We start from the raw sequence: 23,446 nt of genomic DNA on the forward strand, positions 1-23,446 counted from the left end.
TTTCAACTCTAGAGTCACGTTTATAATTCTCTTTGACCAAAAGAGAGAAACAGAATACAAATATTATAAGTGGAAGTTACCTTAGAGATCATTTTGTCTATCGTTTCTTCAACTGGACTCTGTATGAGAAGATATGGGACAAAGCCCTGGTCAAATAAATTTGAAGATCACTGCATATTCCATTCATTATCTCTTTTGGTCCAGTAACAATTTCTGAATTGTTTGAATTCTTATATCTAACCTTTAAGTTAAAAACAAAAGTTTAATCATTAAAAAACAATGAAACATGCTGACAGCATTTGAAAATTTTTCTTTTTCACATAGGTTAAAAATCACCCTTCTGTAATTTCATATTTTTTAATGTCATTTGCCAAACTGTTTAGTAAAACAACCTTAGGCAAAATGATTAACAGAGTAATGCAAGAGTTGGCAAACAATAGCAAACAGGCCAAATCCAAGCAAAACATGTCTTTTTTAAGGGTTGTAAAAAGAAATTTTAAAAAGGAGAATATGTGACACAGTCCTTTATATGGTCTTGCAAAGCTTAAAATATTTACTATCTGGCCCTTTGTAGAAAAAGTCTGCCAACCCCTGAAATAATCAAACATTGAAATGGCAGGTACAATTAAAGGTTTTACTTACACAATGTAAATAGGAGCTTGTTTTCTCCATTCCACTAATGGAATAACTAGTTTATAGAACAATTAAATGGCAGTCGAATCAAAATGTTTACTGGTGTTTTAACTAATTGTACTTAGCTTTGGCAGGTGAAAATATCACTTTGTAAACTCAGGCATACAATAATTAGAATTTCTACAGCAATTTAATTTCTACTTCTCATCCTGCTTGGGGAGCTTAAGGTTATTGTCAATTTCGGGTTCCCTTCTTTTTCCGAGGTTGATTCTAATTTTGAGGGGGAAATTTGATTATAGAGTACCACATGTACGTACTGCTCAGAGTCAGGCCCTACCCTTTCTGCTCTTAGGTTACTGGTCTGTCTCACCTCTTATACAGCCCTGCTTCCTATTCACTCTGCCTCCTTAGGATTCTCCACACCATTACTTCCTTCCTAACGTCTACAGGCTTTACAGACTCACTAAACTGAATCCTGTTTGTTTCTGCTTGCACAATTCATTGCCTGTAATTGGGTTACCATTTACTTATCTCGAGTCTTACTTAGGCCTTCCCTAGGCGTCAGATGTTACTCTTAGCTTCACTGCATTCCGTAATACCACTTCATAGCATTTGTTACATTATAATTTTCTAAACACCTTTTGAGAATGGGCACCATTTTGTTTTTTTTCATTTATGTGTCTCCAATTCATAGCAGTTTCTGATACACACTAGCATTTAAATAGTCATCCAAGTTAATGAATCACTAAATCCCTCCAGTACAGGTAGCTTTTCAGACTTAGAGTTTTGTCAGCATTTGAGCTATTATATATATCAAGAATAAACTTATATTTCCCTTGTTATTCTTTTACTGGTCACACTGGTTTTCTATCAGTAGAGTTTTTATGTTTAAAAGATTTGTGAACACAAATTTGAAGTCTTTAAAAAGTTTCAGATAAAGATAATAAAAAGTCATTGAAAGTAGAACTGGAATTGGTGGGGACAGTAGATATTATCAAATTTTATACAACTTTTCATTAAATATTAAAGTCCAAAACAGTTTCTGGCACTTGATAGTTAGCATTAAATGAACTTTATACGAGTAAATAATTTCTTTTAGATATATACTCTGTCTCAGCACACAAAGGATCTAGTTCTTGATGTGGAAATGAGGCAGCTCTAAGTGTCTACTAATCTCTCCAAGTGTTAACTTTATTGCTTACTCATCTGCTATCAAAAAATGTACTTCTACAGACAAGACACTGCTTTATACTCATACTTGTTAGAGCTCAACCTTGATTTCAGTACCATCCAGCAGCTTCAATGTAGAGTTGAAGCAGGTAGTCTATAAGGGAACCATGCAGAAAGCTATATTCCTCACCAATTTAGTTCTCCACAGAAGTGGTATTCCTAAGTTATAACAATATTTACTGGCTTGGTTCCAAGAAGAAAGTTTTCACATTCCTGTAAAATCAGTTTAAAATTACATGTGTTTCTAGAAGTGCTTCCCAAGAACTTGCTAATGAGAGAAATGAGGTAGGTCTCAATAAATATTAAAGCAAAATATGTGTGTGCATGCAAGAATGAGGAGGGAGAGAGGGAGGGGAGATTGATTCCTAGAATTAGAATATAGTGTAATCTGCATATACAAATTTAGCGAAATAATGTGCCATTTGGGTACAGTTAAATACAATATGTATTTAGGACTGTCCAGGCAACACAACTCAAACTGGGGAACTTGGACAATGTGATCACTTCAGAGGCAACCTCTGCTGAAGAAAAGAGGGTACTTAATCATGCATCACCGAATGTCTGAAATGTTTCTCCCAACTACCTATCTCACATCACAATTCCATGCTCATCAAGTAGCTTTCTGATTATACCAAGAAAGGATGTGTTGTGGTTTGGAGGTGAGCATCTCAGTTACTGTAATATTTTCCATTGTAACTCTAATTTGATAGTGATTTTTTAAATGTATTCATATCGAACACATACCATCTTACTTGATATTGATAAGGTCCAGTAACTGCTAAGAGCCACTCAGCTACAAATTTCTAGACCAAGTTCTGAGAAGACAGGAACTACTTTCTTCGGTCCTAAAGAATCGGTAGCTGCTATCCAGTACCTAGAACATGTAAGAGCTTGGATGTTTGCCGAGTGGAATGAATAAATGATGTACACATAAAACAAATTCATTTTTAGGCTTCTTGGTAGCCAACCAGATTTCCTCTGGAAATACCAAACTCTTTCTCCTTGCATATGTCCATTTAAATTTTAGCAATTGTTCATTAAAATTCTTTACATAAGAATTTACAATGTAACTTGTAAATTTTAGTGCTAGAAAAAAATTATCTCTAAGCAAACCTAAGTGCTTCCTTTTATCAAATGTAAAAACATCATCTGTCATAGTCTTTTTGTCTTGGCTGCTAGGAAATTCAAAGATATGTTTATGTATAATTGCAATGACCATTTTATCTTCTAATAAAATTTTTCCTTTAAATATTAACTCTTTTGTATCTTTAATGTCTTTGTTACATTTAGATATGTTGCTATTTGTTTATCTATTTTAAATGTATTATTTCTGATGCTCTATTTGTTACTTTTACCTTCATAACTTTAATATATTCATACTTCTTTGCTTCCTGACAGTTTCTCTTGATTTCTCATGTCCCTCCTCACCTGTCACACATAAAGTGAGGATATTTTTCCCCTTCAGTTTTCCCTGTCCTCCTTCAATGTTCCAATTTTTATCAATTGTCCTTTTACACTGTCATGGTTAATATAGACATTCAGTGCTACAATGTCTACTGAGCTCTATGGATTAATTCTAAGTATATTACTATAACTATGCATATAGCATTAACTGAAGAGTTGAGGAGTATACCTTGAAAATATTTAAATATTTTCTTCTGTTGCTTGTTGTTTTCCTGGAGCTCTTGCCTTTCTTGTCCTTATTTTTTTTAATGCAATATGCATTTTCATTTTCTTTGGTATAGTGGCACTAAGATAGATGTTAGATCCAGAATCTTCATTTTGCCCATACCTTGCTGCATAGCTGCATAAATTGATCAATTTGTAGTTTTCATGAAACACAAGGGCCTTGACTTTTTAGAGAGCCATCACTCTGGATGATCTCTAAATTAGGCACTTTCAGAGGACTTCAAAGGATATATGTTCTTCATTAGTGGAAGTCACAAATCGGCTTCATGAAAATATAAAATTAAAGTCATTCCACAAGACTGGGAGGGGGAAAAAACTTGGTTAGAATAAAACTTATAAATAGGCAGGAAGCAAATGTTTAACTAAGAAAAAAATATATTTAAAAAATACAACTGCCAAAATAAAAACCTAACAGGTTAGTCTAACAAAAACCAACCATTGCTAGAAATAATAAATGTATATGTAGTATTCAAGACAAATATAATACTTCTAAACTAGGTAGTAAAATAAATCTTAGAAGATGAAATATACATTCACCTTGATCTAAATGCAGTTTATATAGGCTTAAACCATGTATTCATACTTAAAGTTTCTAACTAGCAAACTCACCTGTCAACTGAGGCCATATACAATGGAGCTGTTCTAGCACCAGGGATGAAGTTGAAAAAATAACGATGTGTGTTCCAGGACTTGCAGACACGAAAGCAGTAAATGGTTAACATACTGTACAGGGTGCCATATAAGTAGGAAAAAGACAGCATCTACCTTTGCCTGGGAATCTTATAGGTGGGGTATCTGAGGAGATAATGTTAAGGTTGAGATTTGAACAATATTTTCTTAGGAGACAAAAGGAAGGGAAGCGCACCATAGGCAGAGAACTGTTCAACAGAGTGAGGATGTGAGAAATCAGAGCCATTTGGATAACGGTGATGTATTTGTTAGTTTGGCTCATATAAACAGTGTGAAGACAGTAGGGAAATCTGGATAAGAAACACACCAGAAAGACCTTATACATTATGTGATGACTTATAGATTTCATTCTAAAATAACAGAACCTTTCACAGCAAATAAATAAAATAATGATTTGTATTTTCACTGTTCTTGAAAGAGTGACAGGAGTCAAGACTTGGTAGAAAATCCAGTGAGAAAGTTCAAGAATCAGTGTTTATTGGTCTGCTCGGGGTGCTTTAACAAAATACCACAGACTGTAACTTACACAATATAAATTTATTTTCTCATAGTTATGGAGGCTAGAAGTCCAAGATCAATGTGCTGGTAGGGTTGGATTCTGCAGAGGGCTCTCTTCATGTGGCTGGCTTCCTTACGGCTATGTCTTCACATGGTCTTTTCTCTGTGTGCGTACATCCCGGATGTCTCTTCCTCTTGATGTAGAGGTGACAGTAATATTGGATTAGGGTTCCACCTGATAGTCTCACTTTTCCTTAATTACCTCTTTAAAAAGACCTTATCTCTAAATATAGTCATCAGATATTGGGGGGTTACGACATCAAAAAAATTCTGGGGGACACTTCAGTCCATAACATGGCGCGTGACACTAAGAATAGAGAATAGGGGACAAATGGAAGGACACTTAGGAAGTAGAAATCAACATGACTTGATGAGGTCTACTTGATTTTTGGTTTAGGTAATCAGGTATGTGTTGGTGCCACTTGTCAAAAAACAAATACAGAAGGAGGCCTGGTGTTTCCAGAAAAGTGAAGAGTTCAATTTCCAACATGCTGAAATTGAAGTAGTAATTTCTAGGTACTAAGTTCAGAGCTTAGGATAGAATAATATAGATGGAAACCAAGGGTATATGAGATTGTCTAGAAAAAAAAAAAAGAGTAAATAACAGAAGGAAATCTAATCTTGGTGAATAACATTTAAAGAGTACATGAAAAAGCCAAATGTGAAGGCTGTGCAGGTATATCTAGAGAGACAAAGAATCGAAACAGAGCAATGTGGCACAAAAATTTAGGAAGAGAAGAGTGAAGTGGGGATTGATTGTTAATTCCTAAGTCTTTTTCAGAAACGTAATGGTATTTTATTTCAAGAATCATAATATGTACATCAAGTAGCCTGAAATCTGTTCATGAAACCTATTTGAACGGCACTAATGATTTAAAGTGGAAAATAGGAAACAAGTTGCATGAGGGGATAACATTTATTTATCAGCTATATTATGTTATTTTGACAATCAGTTATATACACTTAAAAATTCCACATTACTCTAGAGATCCAAAGGCACAAATACAAGTGATTTATTATGTTTTTAAAAAGTGACGAGGGAAATCAATTCTGGAAGATTTTTGATCAATTTAACACTAATATATATTAGAGAAAAAAAATTTCCACAAACATTCCCTCACGAAGCTGGTAGTTTTATATTTACATAGCATTATAGCAATTTTAAATGTTAATCTATGATACAATAATGTTACTTCAGAAAACATAAAAAATATAGTTTTTTAATAGCCATGCTCCCATTTCTGATGAAAGCTAGTCAGTTCATCTTAATGTAGTTTAACACTTTAAAAATGCATGAGATATTCCAATCATCTTTATAAAACCTTCAAGACAGAAGACTGTCAAGCTGAATAGACAGAGGGCTCATCATCACTTATGTCTGAATCATCTTCATCAACTCCTTCGATCACTGATTTTTTTCCTTTACAACAGGATACAATTAATCCAATCAAGAATACCTGTAAATTTAAATAATCTATGTTATTTCTCAAATCTAAAATCATTCAGAAAGTAATAAATTTAAAATCTAATGGCATTACTATGATACAAACAGCCCACTTACTAAGTGTCAAATCACCCCTGGGATTCTCATACTTACCCCAAGAAAGGCCCAGTTACCAAAATAATATGCGGCACTAAAAAACCAGAACTTGTGAAGAAAAAGGTATGTCCGGGTAACAGTACACTGATCTATAAAAGCAAATATAAAACTATTGTGAGATAATTTCTCTCTTGAAATATACTATTAATAATATATCTAAGAGTTATTAACTAAAACTAATGACCAAAGTCAAACAGTAACTGTTAGAGATTAGACTGAAATCTAGGCCTGTCTATAAGCCCACTCTTTTAATCACCTTTCTATAGTTTAAATTACCAACTAATATAACATGTTTTAAAAAATGAATGCCACCAATAATCCCAGCTCTTAAGTATAAAAAAATTATATTGGCGAATTCAATTTATTTGAAATAGAAAAAGAATTTTAACCAGGAGTGCCAGACATGTTTGAAAACAAAAGTTTTCCAGATGAACACTAAAAAAAAAAAAAAAAATGAACAAAGTAATCAGATGTGGTTAGTATTAAGCTGTACTTTTCTAAGAATCCAATTACCAGGACAGCTCAAACTTGAGAGCGTTTTTGAGCTTTTTTTTTGCTTTTTACAAAAAGATGGCTGCTGCTTCCAAAAAATATAATAATCATTATTTATTGATATGCTTACTACTTAAACTTTATGTAGCATTACAGATTGAATTAAAAAAAAATCATGTATTTTTTTCTTCCAAAAAAAAAAAATGTTCCTTAAAGGGAAAGTGGTAGATTGGTTATTTGATATTTACGTCAGACTCCATACTGGTTTTACCCTAATACATTATTCCTATTAGGTTATAAAGTCTTCTATATATCTTGACATATACCTTGTAAATGATGTCTAGGGATGTTTATTAAAACCATTCAGGAAGGTCTGCGCAGCACAGTATAATGTAGACCAAAATTATATATGCTGCAGCTAATGTAGGATTTCTAGGTCTTTATTCATTACAGAAGAAACTCTTTATCTTAGGAGGCAATTTCTTTTCAGTCTATTAATTACAAAAAATTACACTTTATGAATATTTTTATCCAAAATGAACAGTGGCAAAAAATTCTACATGCAATTAGGAGATCAATTTCATACCCTATTGCTGACTAAGAAACTACACTGTTGATTTCTAATTTTGTGAACTTTCTTCTCAGCTTCAACAGATAAGTGCTAGTTTCTCTTAAAATATCAAATTGAGCTGTGAATTTTGTAGTCCAGTTTATTACACAAGGAATCTAATACATTTTATTTTTTTGGCTGTCATACAGTTTCTGAAAAGTAGCAGTAGTTTGTATTTTATCCAAATACAAGACCTGTTATGTAAAGCTTTAGATGTTTTATAAATATTTAGATTATCTAAATCTTATACATTCTAATCCCTTCCACTGTACTTCTATTGCTCTATACCAAACTGTACAAAGCAGCCTTTTTCTGGCAGGAAAACATGCAGTTTAATAGAGAAGCAACCTCTTCGTTTCGTAAGGAAGGACCACCGATCTAATGCTGATCTACTGATCCCCCAGGAGCCTTGTTCATATTCTTTGCTCTCTTTCTCAACAGAAAAATCTAGAAAAAAATATTCAAAAGCTCCTTAAGGAAAACCAAAAAGGCTTCAAGCAGCAGTGGCTGAGCAAATGTTTCCTTCAGTCCTACAGTTACTAGCACCCAGGATTACAGCTTTACACTGGGTACTGGGAGTTCAGTCTAGCAGGAATTTCCTAGATAGGAAATTCACTAGCCATTTACTCTGCTCCCTCAACATTTTATTCTTACCTCTATTATAGAACTTTCTTCATAGCAATATAACTATTCGATTAATCACTTTTTCTGTTAGATAAGCCTGAGTATTCCAAAGAACCTATAAGAGTACCTGGCATTCATATTCAATGACTGTTGAAGTAAACCAAATTTCAAAAAGGGGTATTTTATTTAAAAATCATATTGCTAAATAATATGTTTTCTAATTTCTTTTGACTAAAATATGCCAAGATCCCAAAGGTGTCAAAAAAACACACTTGAATATGTTGTGAAAATGGAAGTATAACTAAAATGTCCAGCATGGAGAAGTAAGAGCCCAGACTCTGGTCTAAAAGACTTGGTATCAAGTATCATTTGGCTCCTTCTCTACCATGTGAAGAAGCAAACCTGAACTGCTGAAACTCTGTGTTTGTAAAATGATGGTATCATCGTATTTCCTTGCAGGGTCATTCTAAAGACCAAATAAGGTACACTTGTCCCTTGGTAAAAACTGAAGATTGGTTCCAGGACCCCTCCAGATACCAAAGTCTGGGATGCTCAAGTCTCTTATATGAAAGGGCACAGTACTTGCATATAACCTGCATTTCCATACAGCTTATAGCAGGGTATACCTACATATCACAACATTCACATGGGCTCAGCACAAGGCAAATTCAAGTTTTGAATTTTAGAACTTTCTGGCATTTTTTTTTCCTTCAAATTATTTTTGATCCACAGTTGGTTGAATCCATGGATGTGAAACCCGGAGGGCCAACTGTAATTCCAATCTCCATGCAAGAGGACAGTTAATATTAATTTTCTTCTTTTTTTCTCTTCAAGGTATAACTGAACCCACGATAAAGAACACGGTTCTCAAGAGGTGCTCAAATGGTAGCAAGAAAAATAACTAATCTTAAGATTTCAGAAGTATATGTCCAATAGCAGTATAGAAAATAACTGCTTAGGCATTAAGCAGTTATAATATCATGACTATTCTTCTGTCTCTATAGCCAAAACAGATACAACTGGATTTGGTAAAATTCAAATGTGTATAATTTAGTAACAGGATATTTGCTAAATAGCTATATATCTTAAAATAAAAATAATCAATGCGAATATTTCAAAATGAAGAGCGGGACAGGCTATGATTTATGCTAAAATGCCTGTTCACAATTATTATAAAAACGAGAACAGTATCTTCCATGGCTTAATTGTTACACAAGTTCCACTGTACAGGTATAAGGCCATTTGAAAAAAGTCATTCAACTTCCTCAACATTGCTAACATTCTAAACTTTAAAAATACAAGTTTTATTACTCATTTCCATACGTAAAGATATTTTAGGAGTCAGAAGTTGACTAAATTAGAAATTTCAGGGCCAGAACAGAGATTACAAGACAGAGGCTGAGCTGGCAGAACCAAGTAAAATCAAATCATTTTCCCCAGAGGTCTAATAAACCACTCAGTGACATTTTAAATTGGCTTATACCCACTGATTCTTTTGCCTGTCACAAAAAAACATATCTTAAATAATTTTCCTGTCACATTGCTCTACATGTTTACCATTTTCCAAGGTTGTAGATTTGATACAAGCCTTCTAAAGTAATATACTAAGGTAAAATCATTTTTAGTGCAATAGACCACAAATCCACACACAGAGAGAATTTAACAGCTCTTTATAGTTATCTTTATACATATACATATTTATATTTATATAAAGTAGCATATGTCCACAGAAGAATTTTGGCTAATAAGCCCCATGCATATATTTTATATTCCAGCAGTGATTAGAAACTGATTAAATGGTGGGGGGCTTCTCTCCTCACCATCTGCCACTGTCCAGCTGCTCACCTGAATCACGAATATCTAGATCTATAGATGTCTTTCTAAAGTTACCTTAAAAATTATAAATAAGTATTTTGAACTTGGTTTGACCTTCAAAGTAAATTTAAATTGCTAGATGTTTCATTTAGGGACTGTGTTCTAAAATCAAAGTGTACAGGAGACTTCTGACTGCTGTTCCTAAAAAGGACATATAAAAGCTCCAATTAAACTAAAGAGTATGTTAACAATGAAAAACTAAAAATAGGGACTCAGATAAAAATTTTCTTTCCTGATGACAAGGTGGCCATACAAAAATGATAAAAATTTTGAGAGCTTAGAAAGAGCACCTGTAGTACATGAATAAAATCAAAAGACTTTTGAATCTTGCTACTACCACCCTCTCTCCAGCTCTTCTCACTAGTAAGATAATAGAAAGTCTAATTAAATTAGTTTTTCATGTAATAGCAACCTTTTTAAATATACTCAATAAATTTTATGTTATATATTTCTTGTTTGCTTTTAGACTACTTGTATGTCATTGCTGATATACTTGACACTCTGATAACATTGGTTATTAAGTATGATAAACAGCACCTTCTACTTTAAATGTGTTTAAAAACAACATTCAGTGTTGATTTCAACCACGATTAGGTTATCATATTACACCTTCACTTGAAATCAACTTAGAATTACATTCTATATTTGTGCTTTATTTATAAAATGAATCTTTACAATACATATGCATATATAGAGGGCATTTGAGAAAATTCATGTATCACGGTGAATAAATTTTAAAGCAAATATTTTGTTTGACTAGTGACAAGCTGACAGAAGACTGGACTATTTAGAGTGCCACTTCATTTTCATGGTTTTCTATGATTATACTAACTTTGGTTTCTGATTAAGGTTTGGCTACTACTTAATTTTTATAATAGATATATAAATCTTAATTGTATACAGACTAAGGAGTTTGGAGTTATTGTGACATGATTAGAAATTATTTATCAAATCATTTTCAGAAAGGAAATTACATGAATGGAGTGTAGACTGGTAGTAGAAATTGAGAGTAAGTAGAAAGAGGTTCAGAGTCAGAAGACAATCTAAGTGAAAAACACGAGCTGCTGAGATAGAAAGGAAGACTAGATCTGAAAGGTGTTTGGAAGTAAAATCCCAGTTAATCATGGTTTTATTTTCAAATGGATTTATAGCACATGAAATATATACACATAAAAAGATCTGAGAAATTAACAACATACATCCAAATAAGAATGGGGGAGGCAGAAAAATTAAAATTTGTAATAAAAACCAAGTTGTGTATTTATATTAAAATTTAAGAAATGGCATACAGTTAAATCAATGTTTTATCAAATCTCACCAAGGGAGCTGGGTAAAAAGAAAAAAATGGTGAAAATTAAAAATCGTAGAAATTTTAAAGGAAATAGTTTTATTATGTTTGATGAATATAAAACTGTATCAGATATATACAGAAAACTACCAGTGAGTAGAAATAACAAGACAAACAAAATTGTTCTAAGATAAACAAAATTGTAATTTTACTTAAAAAATCATTAAGAAAAATGTCTAGTACCTTTAGCTATTGCATCCATAAATAATGATGCTTGAAAAAGAATAACAATAAAGTACTCAAGAAAAATAAGAATTTGTTATATGAAATAAAAAATTCAAGATATAGTTTGAAGATAAAGCTTGATACACATCAAAGAATCTAGAGTAATATGATAGGCAGAAAATGTGAAATATGGAATGACACAGATGATCAACTGAAGATATTCAACTGCTTCCCAAAGGGAAAATGGAGAAAAGAGAAACTACGAGTTAGTTTCACAAGTAGAAAGGCTGGCATTAGATTTCTCACCAGATAAAAATGAAAGACAGATGATGCAATACCTTTAAAGTTCTAAAAGAAATGATTTATTGTGCAGAATCCTAAGTACAATCAAATTACCCATCAATTGTATCAATTTTGAGAACAAAATAAGTTTCAGATATACAAGGAATTTTCAGATATGTATTTCATGAAAGCATTGCTTTAAAAAAAAAAAATTCTAACAAAACTAAGGGCCTGGTAGAAGAAATCAAGAAAGGAGATAGGGTTTATAATGCGTCAGAAGCCCCAGTGAACAGAAATCATAACATTAGAGCTGAGCAGCAGAATTAGAAAGCAATTGATCCAAATAAGAAACGGAAGTCAGTAGGTACTTAAAAGAAGGTAAATACAATGAGTTTCGCCCAACATATAAAGTGAGCAAGAAGTTACAAATATTAGCTATATTAATATCCTATGTTACTTTACTAACATTTTTCAAAAAGAGAAAAATAAAAAAACATGGTTCAATAGGAGCTTACATTACTATAAAAGAGAAGGATAGAGATAAGATATATAAATGACTATAAATTAAGACAGAGTAAGGTGATATCATAAGAAATATAATGTTATGGGAATTCAATAGAAAAAAAGAGACTATGCACATGTTTGGAGGTTCAAAAGAGGGTCAGGTTTGAAATAAACCTTGTAAGATGGTCAGGATTCTGAATAATGAAAATAGCAGTAATCCTTCAATCTTAGAGTGAATTAATCAGATGCTGAGGGGGAAGTACTTAAAGTTTCTATTGGAGGAAAGGCATTATTAGAGCACTTCAGAAACATGGTTTCCATTGTCTGCTTCCCAGACTGGAACTATCAGAAAATTCGAGTTTCACCATTACACTGAATAAAAATTGTGCAATCTATGTTTAGCAAGCCTTCCAAGAGGTTCTGATGCACGTGACAGTGATAATCAATGCTTCAGAACAATTAAGTTAACAGTACTGTATAGCGTTAACTAGTAGAGCACTAGTTAAAAAGTACAGCAATTCATGTGAGATCTAATTTAAATGACATGTGAGAGTCATGACAATAGCTTCTGAAACCCTTAGCAACTTACGAGGCGTGGAGAAAGAGTAAATGAATGTAACTGTGCTCTGAAGAATGGTAATGTAATAGTAGTCCTTATCTAATAGCTTGTCTTCCCTAAGAACTATGAATTTTAAACACTTTTACAAACACATTATCAAAATAAGGTGAAGCTCTATATATTACTTTCACAGGATTGATAAGTCCCATTTAGAGCTACCCACAGACAAGTAACAGGCTAACATTTTTCTTTGGCTGGCTTTCATCCTTGCCCATGAAATAGTGCCCTAACTCTATATATCATATTATGACACACATGCTTTCAGTTATAAGGGAAACCTAGTGAGAAAATGTGCATTGACCAATCATGGGACTGAGAAATTATTAGGTTATTTTATTGGTTCTCAATTTATGAAAGAATATCAAAAACAAAACAAAGAAAAAAAGGGGCGGGGGTATAACCTTAATAGCTACAAATAGATTTTAAACACAATTATTCTAGATACTATAAAAAGTACAATATAAAATATTAAGCAACATTTTCTAATTAAATCTTTAAAATACAGGCATCATCCCTGACTCCTTTCTCTCATACCCTATACCAGGCTCTTTAGCACATCCTATTAGCTCTACCTTCAAAATATATCCACAATCTGACCACTTCTTGCCACTGCCACCACTAACATAAGCTCTCCCTTAGATTACTGCAGAAGCCTCTTGTCGACTTGTCTTTGCCCTGGATTCATTATGGTCTATTCTCAGGGGTTGGCAAGCTATAACGCAAAAGGATAAAGTTAGCCCTTTCACTTGTTTTTTAAGTTCTACTGGAACATAGATGATACAGCCATCCATAATGTGCTGTGTTGTGTTGCAATGGCAGAGTGGAACAGCATGAAAGACCACTATATGCTCCACAGAAAAAATAAAATATTTAGTATCTGGTCCTTTCAGAAAAAGTTTGTCAAGCCCTGGTTTATATGTAACACAGATGTTGCCCCGTCTCTCTGATATATAGCCATGATAGCTACTACTTTTCCTCTTACAACTAATAAACAATCTGTGGAGAGACTTCATTGTGGCTTTAAAGTATAGTTCTTTAAACTAAGTTTAATTTCAATCATTCTATGTTTATTTCTAAATATTGTCTGGTTCATTTACAAGTCTGCTAGAATTTCATTCTTTAACAGTTTTTTGTTCCCTGCCAATAGTCTGATCTGGTCATATTCCTTTTATCATAGTTAATTGTTCTATAATTCATGTTGATAATTCCAAAATTAGGCCTTTGCAAGTGTCTTTGTGCTGTCTGCTATTTCTTCTAGCTCTCTTTCATGGTGCTTTGTTTCCTTGTATGCTTGAATATTTGACTGAAGTCTGTGCGCCTTAGTAGAAATTCCCTGAAGCCTGGAATTAAGGTATATTTATTCTTCTAGTTTTTTTGTTGTTGTTTTTTAAATATTTACTTGTGTCATGTGCCTACAGCACTGCCAGTCTGAGATTCCAGTGAAACAAATTTACCCTGGTGATGTGTATTTGGAAGGCAGATAGGCAAAGAGCTAGTCTGTGGTTACAATTTTGGGGGGATGTGATTCTTCCCTTCCTGTTCTTGACTCTAAGGCTGACTCTGCTGTTAGTTTCTAGAAGTAATATAACTTCTGCTTCACCCTCACATGATGGTATAATTCTTGGGGGTGGGGAGGGTTCAGCTCAAATTCATTCTCTGTATAACTTATAATTAAGTTACGAAAAATAAGTCAGAAAACTACTTTATTGACTTTTTATTTACTTTCCATGACCTTCTGTGTCTGACATCTAATTCTGCAATCTTGTTTTTTCCTTCCTAGATAACTCTCTACACCCCCATAATTTAAAAAACAAAACAATAATGTTTTAAATTCTCTAGAACATACCCATATAGTGTAAGATCATTTTATTTGTGCATTTTTTCCCTCTGCCTAGGATAGCCTTGTCTTGATACACATACCAGATATATTATTCTTTAACCCTGAAATACAGCTCTGTTATTTTCTATAGCTTTTCTTTTTCACTAGGACTCCACAATGATCCCCTCCAGGTAGAATTAATTACTTCTTCCTCTGCGCTATCCCTGTATTCTGTGCCTATTCCTATTATTCCATCATTCTATAGTTGACCCTGCTAAAAAAAAAAAAAAATCAGAATTTATCTTCTTCATAATGATACCCATGAATGATTTATGAAAAACTACACTATATTTGACATATCGCTTTACCCTGAAATAAAAGCACTTTGAAGGCAAAAGTAGGAAAAAACTTTTGTAAATTTTTAAAGAATGAATCTGGAATCCTTGAACAGTACAGAATACTATACTATTCAAAGAAAAATATCACTTTAATGCACAGAAATAAGGGGGAAAGTGACTCTCTAAATATACACAGAGGTTAAGACCACAGGATCACAGAGGCTTTGTGAGAATACACATTAAACACTCAGTACAGTGCCTGTAACATAATTATATGTTTTAAAAGTTACTGCTATTATTATTAATGTTATTGTTATTAACTAAAGTAACTAGACTTGGATGAATTAAAAGTTGTTCTAGGTCACAAATACTTTTTAGTCTTGGTCCTAAGAATTGTAGAGTCCACCAAAACTTTGAGTTTTTCAAAAAGAACGAATCGTTTAAGAGTGACTTCTTATTGTACTAGTAAATGTGATAAATAATAACTATTTTTGTAACTTTGTAAGTAACTAATTTATAATAGTCCTTTCCCTAATGAAAATAATTTATACCACCAAGAAATTCTATTGAAAAGACTTACCGATTTCTTCTTTGTCAAAGTTCCTTTGTCATCACATATTAAAACAAGTGCATCAAATGATTAACAGCAAAATGCAAGGTAATGCCTCTCTTATAGAATCATAAATTCTAATACAACTGTTAAGAGTTGCTTTACCTTCAGGGGCATCTGCATCACATCTCTTTGGCACAGAAAGGGTTGAATTGCTTTTATGGTCATCATAAGTTATATTGCTCTGAAAGATGGAAATAAGGTTAAAATGTAAACATTATATTAAAATTATATTTTGATTCAAAGTAATCATATTATAAACTTTATACTGTTTTCTATTAAACTACATTAACTAATATTCAAAAAGGTAAATTTTAAGATAAATTTAACATGAGAGCTTTTTGCAACAATCTTTAGGTCCTGTGTTGAACAACAAAGCTTCTTCCCAAAGAGCCTAGTTATTTGTCCACAGCGGAACAAGAAAAGAATATCTTTTATAAATGCAAAACATGATCTAATTTCATGCACTTATAGAAGGCGTTTAATAAGCATGACTTAGTGAAATGAACTAGGTGCAAGAGATGAAGCAAGAATAAAAAGGTACAAGTGAGCAATATGATTCGAGTGATCTTCCAGTCCTGTGTTTCCTAAACTCGAGGTATTCATGTACCTCCATCATGATTCATGCCTTATCTTTGTTCCACCCACATTATAACTTTATATTTTTCAATGAACTAACTTTTTAACACTTAGCAATATTATTGATGGTATTCATTGAGGGTTTGATGTACTACTTAGATATTTTTTGTTCCTAATTACATGTTAAAGCACAAATGAAAGAAATACAGAATAAAAAAGAAGTGATTCTGCAGACTAAATCAATAACAACGACTCTATTAAGGCAAGGCTTGAACTAGGCCCTGAAACATGGATTTGATTTAAATTGTTAGGAGGTAGAACAAGAGGTATTTTAGGAAAAGGAAATAAATTTTAAATGAGATATGGTCAAAATATTTTAAATTATCAAAAACCCCAAATTAGCTGTATTACAATTATAATTACAACTAGGAATCACAACTGGCTTTCGAAAAGTCAACATTAAGAAATCAGTGTTATAGATAAGAGGATACTCATCATGTTAAAAAAAAAAAAAAAAACACCCAGTTCTCCACAAATAAAGTATTTATAAAGTATCTCCTGTGGTATTCATATTACCAATGAGCAAACATATTTTGTTTTTTGGGAAGCCACATTATTAAAATTACTTAAAATATTATTTTATAGGAAATATTATAAGTTTTAATAAAGTGCTGAGAAAAAGCTCAGTAGCTTAGCACCATGGGATCCATTTAAGTAACTATTATAATGAAATTCAATGTTACTTTAAAAGAGAATTTATATGAAACAAATACAAATATGCTCAAAGATGAAATGAAAAACTAGTTTTAACAATATTAAATTTAATCTGATGAACTAGTATCTTATGCCAGCCTTCATAAATTAAAATTTGCTTTTACATATCAATATCTTTAATATATCAAAATAACAAAGTTTTAAATTTTGCACTTACCTCTATTAAGTAATTTTGGCTTCCAAACATAACATACTGGGGAGCAAGACTATAAATCATGTAGCTAGTATGAAGGACAATGAGCAGAAGTATCATGCAAAGAAATAAGAGTGCCTGGGGCCTGGTTCTACCTCTTCTGATTTTATATAACTGGAAAGAAAAAAAGATAATAATAATATTTCAGCAATATATTTTACTTGTAAGGTACTATGTCTCATGTGATAGGGGTAATAAATCATTTCCTTTTTTTTCAAAATAAGTACTAAGAATTCTTAATCACTCCAAATAATTATAGTAATAATAAAAATAATTTTCTCCCTGCAAAGCTTTCAGGTTTAGGTTTGTTTATTTTAAAATCATGGCAAAACATCTATATCCAAATGCTCCTATATATGATCCATTAAAAACTGAAGACCTAGAGACTATATCAGTATTTATATGATAGGTTTCCAGACAAACCTAAACTTATGTAATAGGATCTATTAAAAGTTCATAGTGCTAAGAAGAATTATGAATTACCTCTAATTCTGTCGAAAGATTAAAAAAAATAGTTTAAACTCTAAGTATTAGTAATATATTTGTGCTTTTAAATAATATTACTGCACAAGGACATGTTATATGTTTATACTCATTTCTATGCAATACAGTGACATTCTCATATACTCTGCCATAGAATCTAGTTTAGGATAACTTATGATAATTTGACTACAGTTATTTTCATATGCATCTGTACTGGAGGGAAAGTAAAACAAATGCTAACAAATACAAAGAACTGGTTGACTTGCTTCATTTCAATGGCAGAGTACACTTTTATTTCAGCAACCAAGATATCACCTACCTGTCTGATTATTTGATTGTAGTACAATACGGAGTAACAGAACTCTAATTCTAGATGGGATGATGATAGAATCACCTAAAAGTTTAATTTCCCAGCTTCCTTATATCTCGTAGTGGCTAGCAGTGATAAAATATTAAACACTGAAAGGAAAGTAGAAGTCTGCTGGGGATTTCTGAGAAAGTCTTGCTTTATTAATAAAGGTGCCACCACTTCCTCCTATCTACTTTTTCCTTATGGAACATGGGACAGGATAAATGGAGTTGTAGCAGCCAAATTACAATAATGAGGGAGAAGCCAAGAGGGCTCCAGAGATGTTGGACTTGACATTTTTGAGCTACTAAAGCAACTAGATTTTTTTCCTTTTCCATAGTAAGAAGCCATTCATCAGCTCAAGCGACTATGTAAATGGGTTTTCTTTTACTTACAGCTTGAAGTAGCCTCAACCTAATATAGATTCATTTTAAAATTCTTAATTTATCTCAAAATGAGTATAAGAGGAAAATAACCCTTTCTCCAATCACATATAGTAGTCATTAACCCCTAGTAAGAGAGATCACCTTTTGAGCTACAGTGCATCCATTTGTGCTTCAATGTGTTTGCATATAGCCAAACACTAAAGAAAATAATGTAACTTTTAGACCAGAGCTTCTCAACTTTGGAACTAGTGACAGTATGGGCTGAAAAAAGTCTTTGTTGTAGGAGGCTCCCTTGTGCACTGCAGGATGTTTAGCAGAAACCCTGGCCTCTACCCAGTAGGTGCCAGCAGCACCCCCCAGTTGTAGCAACTGAAAATGTCCCCCGACATTTTCAAATGTATCTGGGGGGGGGGGGGCAAAATGACTCATCGCTCTAGACAAAAGCACTTTTATGTTAATATCAAGTGAAAAGGCAATTTTCCATCACTTTTAGTATCACAATATTATAAATTTAAGATAATTTACAATAACCATCATGCTCAAAATGAAAAAAAATAAAAACAATACTGTTATACTCACTCTAATCCAAAAGAACCATATGCCAATATTTCGAATCCCTGCCATTGAAGTAAAAATAAAATACATAATAATAATTGTTATAAGAATATAATCAAGAGGGAAAACCTGAAAAAAAAAGAATAAAATTAAATTCAATATTAGCAGAGCTTTAGAAGTCATGTAAAATTAACTAAAAGTTCATTATTCATATTTGGCAAATATTTAAAATTTCAACCATGATTTAGATCAGACTGCTATGAAAATACAAAAAATAAAGAACCTGCCAAAAAACAAGACCAATATCAAATTGTTTACTACCACAAATTAAGCTAAGAATTGCATTTAAATATGGAATAAAAAACATCAAAATTAAAAATAGAATTGCTTGGAAAGGTTCACCTTAAGTTTTATAATGATTCCCAAGTCAAATTATGTATAATTTAGGAGTGTAGCAATATATCAACATAAAAATCTTTAAAGTACAAATCAATGTATAAGTTAAATATAAATAAAAAGCCAAATCAGCAGAGGGGACAAGCATATATTATCGAGTATTAATAAGTTTTTTTTCAACATAATAATTTGACAGCATGTGAGAATATTTGCTGGAGTATAAAATGACTGATTTTTTACTTACTGTTTGTAGTAAAGGCAAAAGCATATTCAGTGGATTACTCAGGTTAGCTCCAAAAATTATGAAACCAGAATCAATTCCAGCTGAATGAAGAGCTTTATCTAAACTAAAACAAAAAATCATAAAAAGTGATTTTTATATATTATATAACTACATTTTCAGTTAATTTATAACAAGCGTGAAAATTCAAATTAGTTAAAGAAAACTTCAGATAACAAATTAAATCTCACTTAAATATCTTGCAGATATTGTTCAATTAATAAAGAATAAAGAAATACTATCTATCACTGGAACTTTTTAGCCATTTTCTGAATTAATGTGGTAGAACACTTTAAAATAGAGTAAGATCAAGAGGCTATATAGTGGAATTCAGCATGGAAAATATGTAACAGGATAGGATTTGTATAAGTGCTTTAGAAAATGTGTCTAGTATACTTACTTTGACAGGAAGAGAGAAATTACAAACAGCAATGCAACTAAGATGAAAAATATTCCCCAAATGATCTAAAAGCAAAAAAAAAAAAAAAAAAAAAAATTCATTAATATATTAGATATCCAAAGTAGATATTAAAAGCATAAAATCATTATGTTCAATATGAGTTGCTAGTGTATGACAATGATCTAACTAAAATGATCCAAGATACATTTTAATTTAGTATATAATGTTAGGCATCTGTCATCTAAATTTTTATTATGAAATTATTTGAGAAAACATACCCAAAACAAAGCATTTAAAAGTCTTCATTAGTAAGTAAACAAATGAGACTGATAGGTCAAATAAAAAGTTTATATTCAGTTACACTCACATATAAACTTCAAAATTAACTGAAAAGTAGATTCAGGCTAATATACACACTTACACAAAAACCAAAACAAAGAAACTCATCAGGTTATATTAACCAGTTGTTAAAATATGGAACTTGAAACATTTTCCCATGGAAGTAATGATGTGTACGTATGTTACATATGTATATTACATATATGCCGATATTATGATGTATATTATATATGCCAATTACATACATAAATAATTATACCACAACGCAGAAAAGGCTATTTAACTGATGATACTCATGAACTAGAGTACCAGCAGCACTAAAGAAACTGTCATGTAAGACAATATTTCTGGGAAGAAATGTATTAAGCATTGTAATCAGTGGAACCCATTTCCTTCTATTGTATCAACTTTATACTATGAATGGTAGAAAATAAGCAAAAAAATTAATGGAACTGGGTTTCTAAGGAATAAAATGTTGTAATAAAGGGGTGAAATCTATGTTACTAATTATCTAGGTTATCTTTCCCTGACGTCTTCCCTAAGTTCCAGAAACAACTAGGCCATGGCCATGATTACTGAGAAAATACATGTGTTAGGTAAGCTTTGTTCAGGCATGAGTTTCCCATTATTGGCCATAAATTCGACATTGATGAATCAACAATATATATTCAATAAATTGTTCTTAAACACAAACACACAAAAGTCGAGGTCATGTACTGATTAGCTGCTGTTTTCTAAGTCCCCATCCAAGCTTTTCTACATACCTAACCACACTGTTGCACTAATGTAGAGATGGGTTAGATCACTTACAAATGGGTTTACTCTTATATAAACTTCAATATTCATTCCATAAAGTTACTGACCTCTACAAAAGACCCTATAAGGTTAAAGAAACTAATACTGAATTACTACCAACATAAAACACCCAAAACACATCAATTCTGGTTTAAATTAAAACACCTACACTAAAATCCAAAATGTACCTCTCAAATGAACAGTGATCAGGCAAATATCTGAAATGCATACCAATAAGATATTTAATAAAACTACAGTTAGAAAGAGTCAGTCTTTGCCTTTAGGCATTTTCACACAGTGTGGTCTAAAACAAAGAAAAACCATACCTGCCTTAAATATTACTATCTGAGGAAGGAAATCTGCTACATCTTTAAAAATAATTCATATTCAATTTCAGAGGATTCTAGGATGACAGAAATATGAGTAAAAAAATTAAAATATTCAGACCTTCAAAACAACTAAGCACTGTCAGTGTGTAATAAAATTATATTTCACTGCTTGCTTAGTCTATGAAATTTAATTGTGTTTAGGTTTGTTCATTTGTTGCAGGGCTGGGAGAGAAGTGGAACCATCCAAATTTCACTAGTTCTTTATTATGGATCTGATTCAAATAAACATTTTTTTAAAAGTATATATATACAAAAAATAAATTGAAAAATAAAAAACCAATTCCATTTATAGAACAATTCCATTTATAGAAAAAGAATAAAATACTTAGGAATAAATTAAAACAAGAAGATAAATGACATACACTGATAACTACATTTATTTAAAGTTATAAATAAATGGAAAAACATCCATGTTTATGGACTGGAAGGCTAAATACTGTTAAGTGACAATACTACTGAAGTGATCTACAGAATCAGTTATCAAAACAATTTATTACCCGCATACAGACAGAATAATAACCAATAGAGCAGGCCTCAGAAATAAACCCTCATATATATGGTTAAATGATTTTAGACAAGGATGCCAAGCCCTTTCAATAGGGAAAGAACAGTCTTTTCAATGAATGGTGCTGAGAAAAGGACATCCACATGTAAAAGAATGAAATCAGACTCTTAACCTTCATTATATCCTTCATAAAAATTAACTCAAAATAGATCCAAGACCTAAACATAAGATGTAAATCTATTAAACTCTTAAAGAAAACTCTTCATGGCATTGGATTTGGCAATGTAGAGGAGAAAATGTTCTATGACATGACCGTTGTTCTGAGTTGGATCCGGGCCAAAAGAGAGGTTTCTTTTAGCAAACCCCTCTTAGAAACTGTATGATTTATGTTTGTTCTAACATAAATCAGGATCTCTTCTCTGCCTCCTGCTTTGTGCTGGTTCCTGGAATAGATTGTTGTCCTGACCTGGTCAAGGATTAAAGTAATTTCTCATACCTGGTAGCATTCACATACTAATACCAGTGATTATTTCCCACTTTTGCCCTATATAATTCTTTGGCACCTCCCAAGTAACATGGGGATCCACTGCATTTTGCAGCTGCCCAAGGCATGCCCCGTATGTGAGTTTCCCTTAATAAACTATTAATTATCATACCAGAGTGGCTAGCCTCTTTCTTCAGTCTTTCCCTGCTCCCTACTTAAGGAGGTAGATTTTCAGTCTTGGGGCTTTTCCCTGGGTCTGCATGTATTAACAGGCAATTTTTTTTGGATATGACCAAAAACACAGGCAACAAAAGAAAAAATAGATAAACTGGACTTCATTCAAATTAAAAACTTTTATATATTAAAGGACACTCTCAACAAAATGAAAAGACAACCCAAGAATGGGAACAAATATTTGCAAATCATATATCTAATAAAGGGTTAATACTCAAGACATTAAAAAATCTCCTAATAGCAATAAAGCGTACAGAATTTTAAAATGGGTAAAGAACCTGAATAAACATTTTCCCAAAGAAAATATAAGAATGACCAATAATCAATGAAAACACTAATCATTAGGGAGGTAATTATCAAAACCATGAGATATCACTTCACAACCATAAGGCTGGCTATTATCAAAAAATGGAAAATGAGTGTTGGCAAGGTTGTGAAGAAATCAGAACCCTTGTGTATTAGTGGTGGGAATGTAAAATTGTGCAGCTACTGTGAAAACTTTTAGGTTCCTCAAAAAGTTAAACACAAAATTGCCAAATGAGACACCAATTTCATTTCTAGATATATGCTCAAAAGAATTGAAAGCAGGGAACCAAAGAGATACTTGTACACCAATTAG

The 23,446-nt window shown here is 32.2% G+C and overlaps 1 protein-coding gene across 1 annotated transcript in view; it reads right to left on the bottom strand.

Annotated features, from left to right (window-relative positions):
* Window positions 1-4,697: 4,697 nt before the first annotated feature.
* LMBRD1 (LMBR1 domain containing 1) overlaps window positions 4,698-23,446 on the bottom strand; it is a 77,450-nt gene continuing 58,701 nt past the window's right edge. Inside the window, exons 10-16 of the mRNA XM_016157602.2 lie at window positions 20,082-20,146; window positions 19,646-19,748; window positions 19,030-19,134; window positions 17,197-17,346; window positions 15,792-15,870; window positions 6,398-6,489; window positions 4,698-6,257 (exon numbers count right to left, since the gene is read on the bottom strand). Coding sequence (XP_016013088.1) covers window positions 6,141-6,257; window positions 6,398-6,489; window positions 15,792-15,870; window positions 17,197-17,346; window positions 19,030-19,134; window positions 19,646-19,748; window positions 20,082-20,146 — 711 coding nt within the window. The 3' untranslated portion in view covers window positions 4,698-6,140. The remainder of the gene's footprint in view (window positions 6,258-6,397; window positions 6,490-15,791; window positions 15,871-17,196; window positions 17,347-19,029; window positions 19,135-19,645; window positions 19,749-20,081; window positions 20,147-23,446) is intronic.

This window comes from Rousettus aegyptiacus, unplaced genomic scaffold (assembly GCF_014176215.1).
Source record: "Rousettus aegyptiacus isolate mRouAeg1 unplaced genomic scaffold, mRouAeg1.p scaffold_m13_p_1, whole genome shotgun sequence".
Classification (NCBI taxonomy): Eukaryota; Metazoa; Chordata; class Mammalia; order Chiroptera; family Pteropodidae; genus Rousettus; species Rousettus aegyptiacus.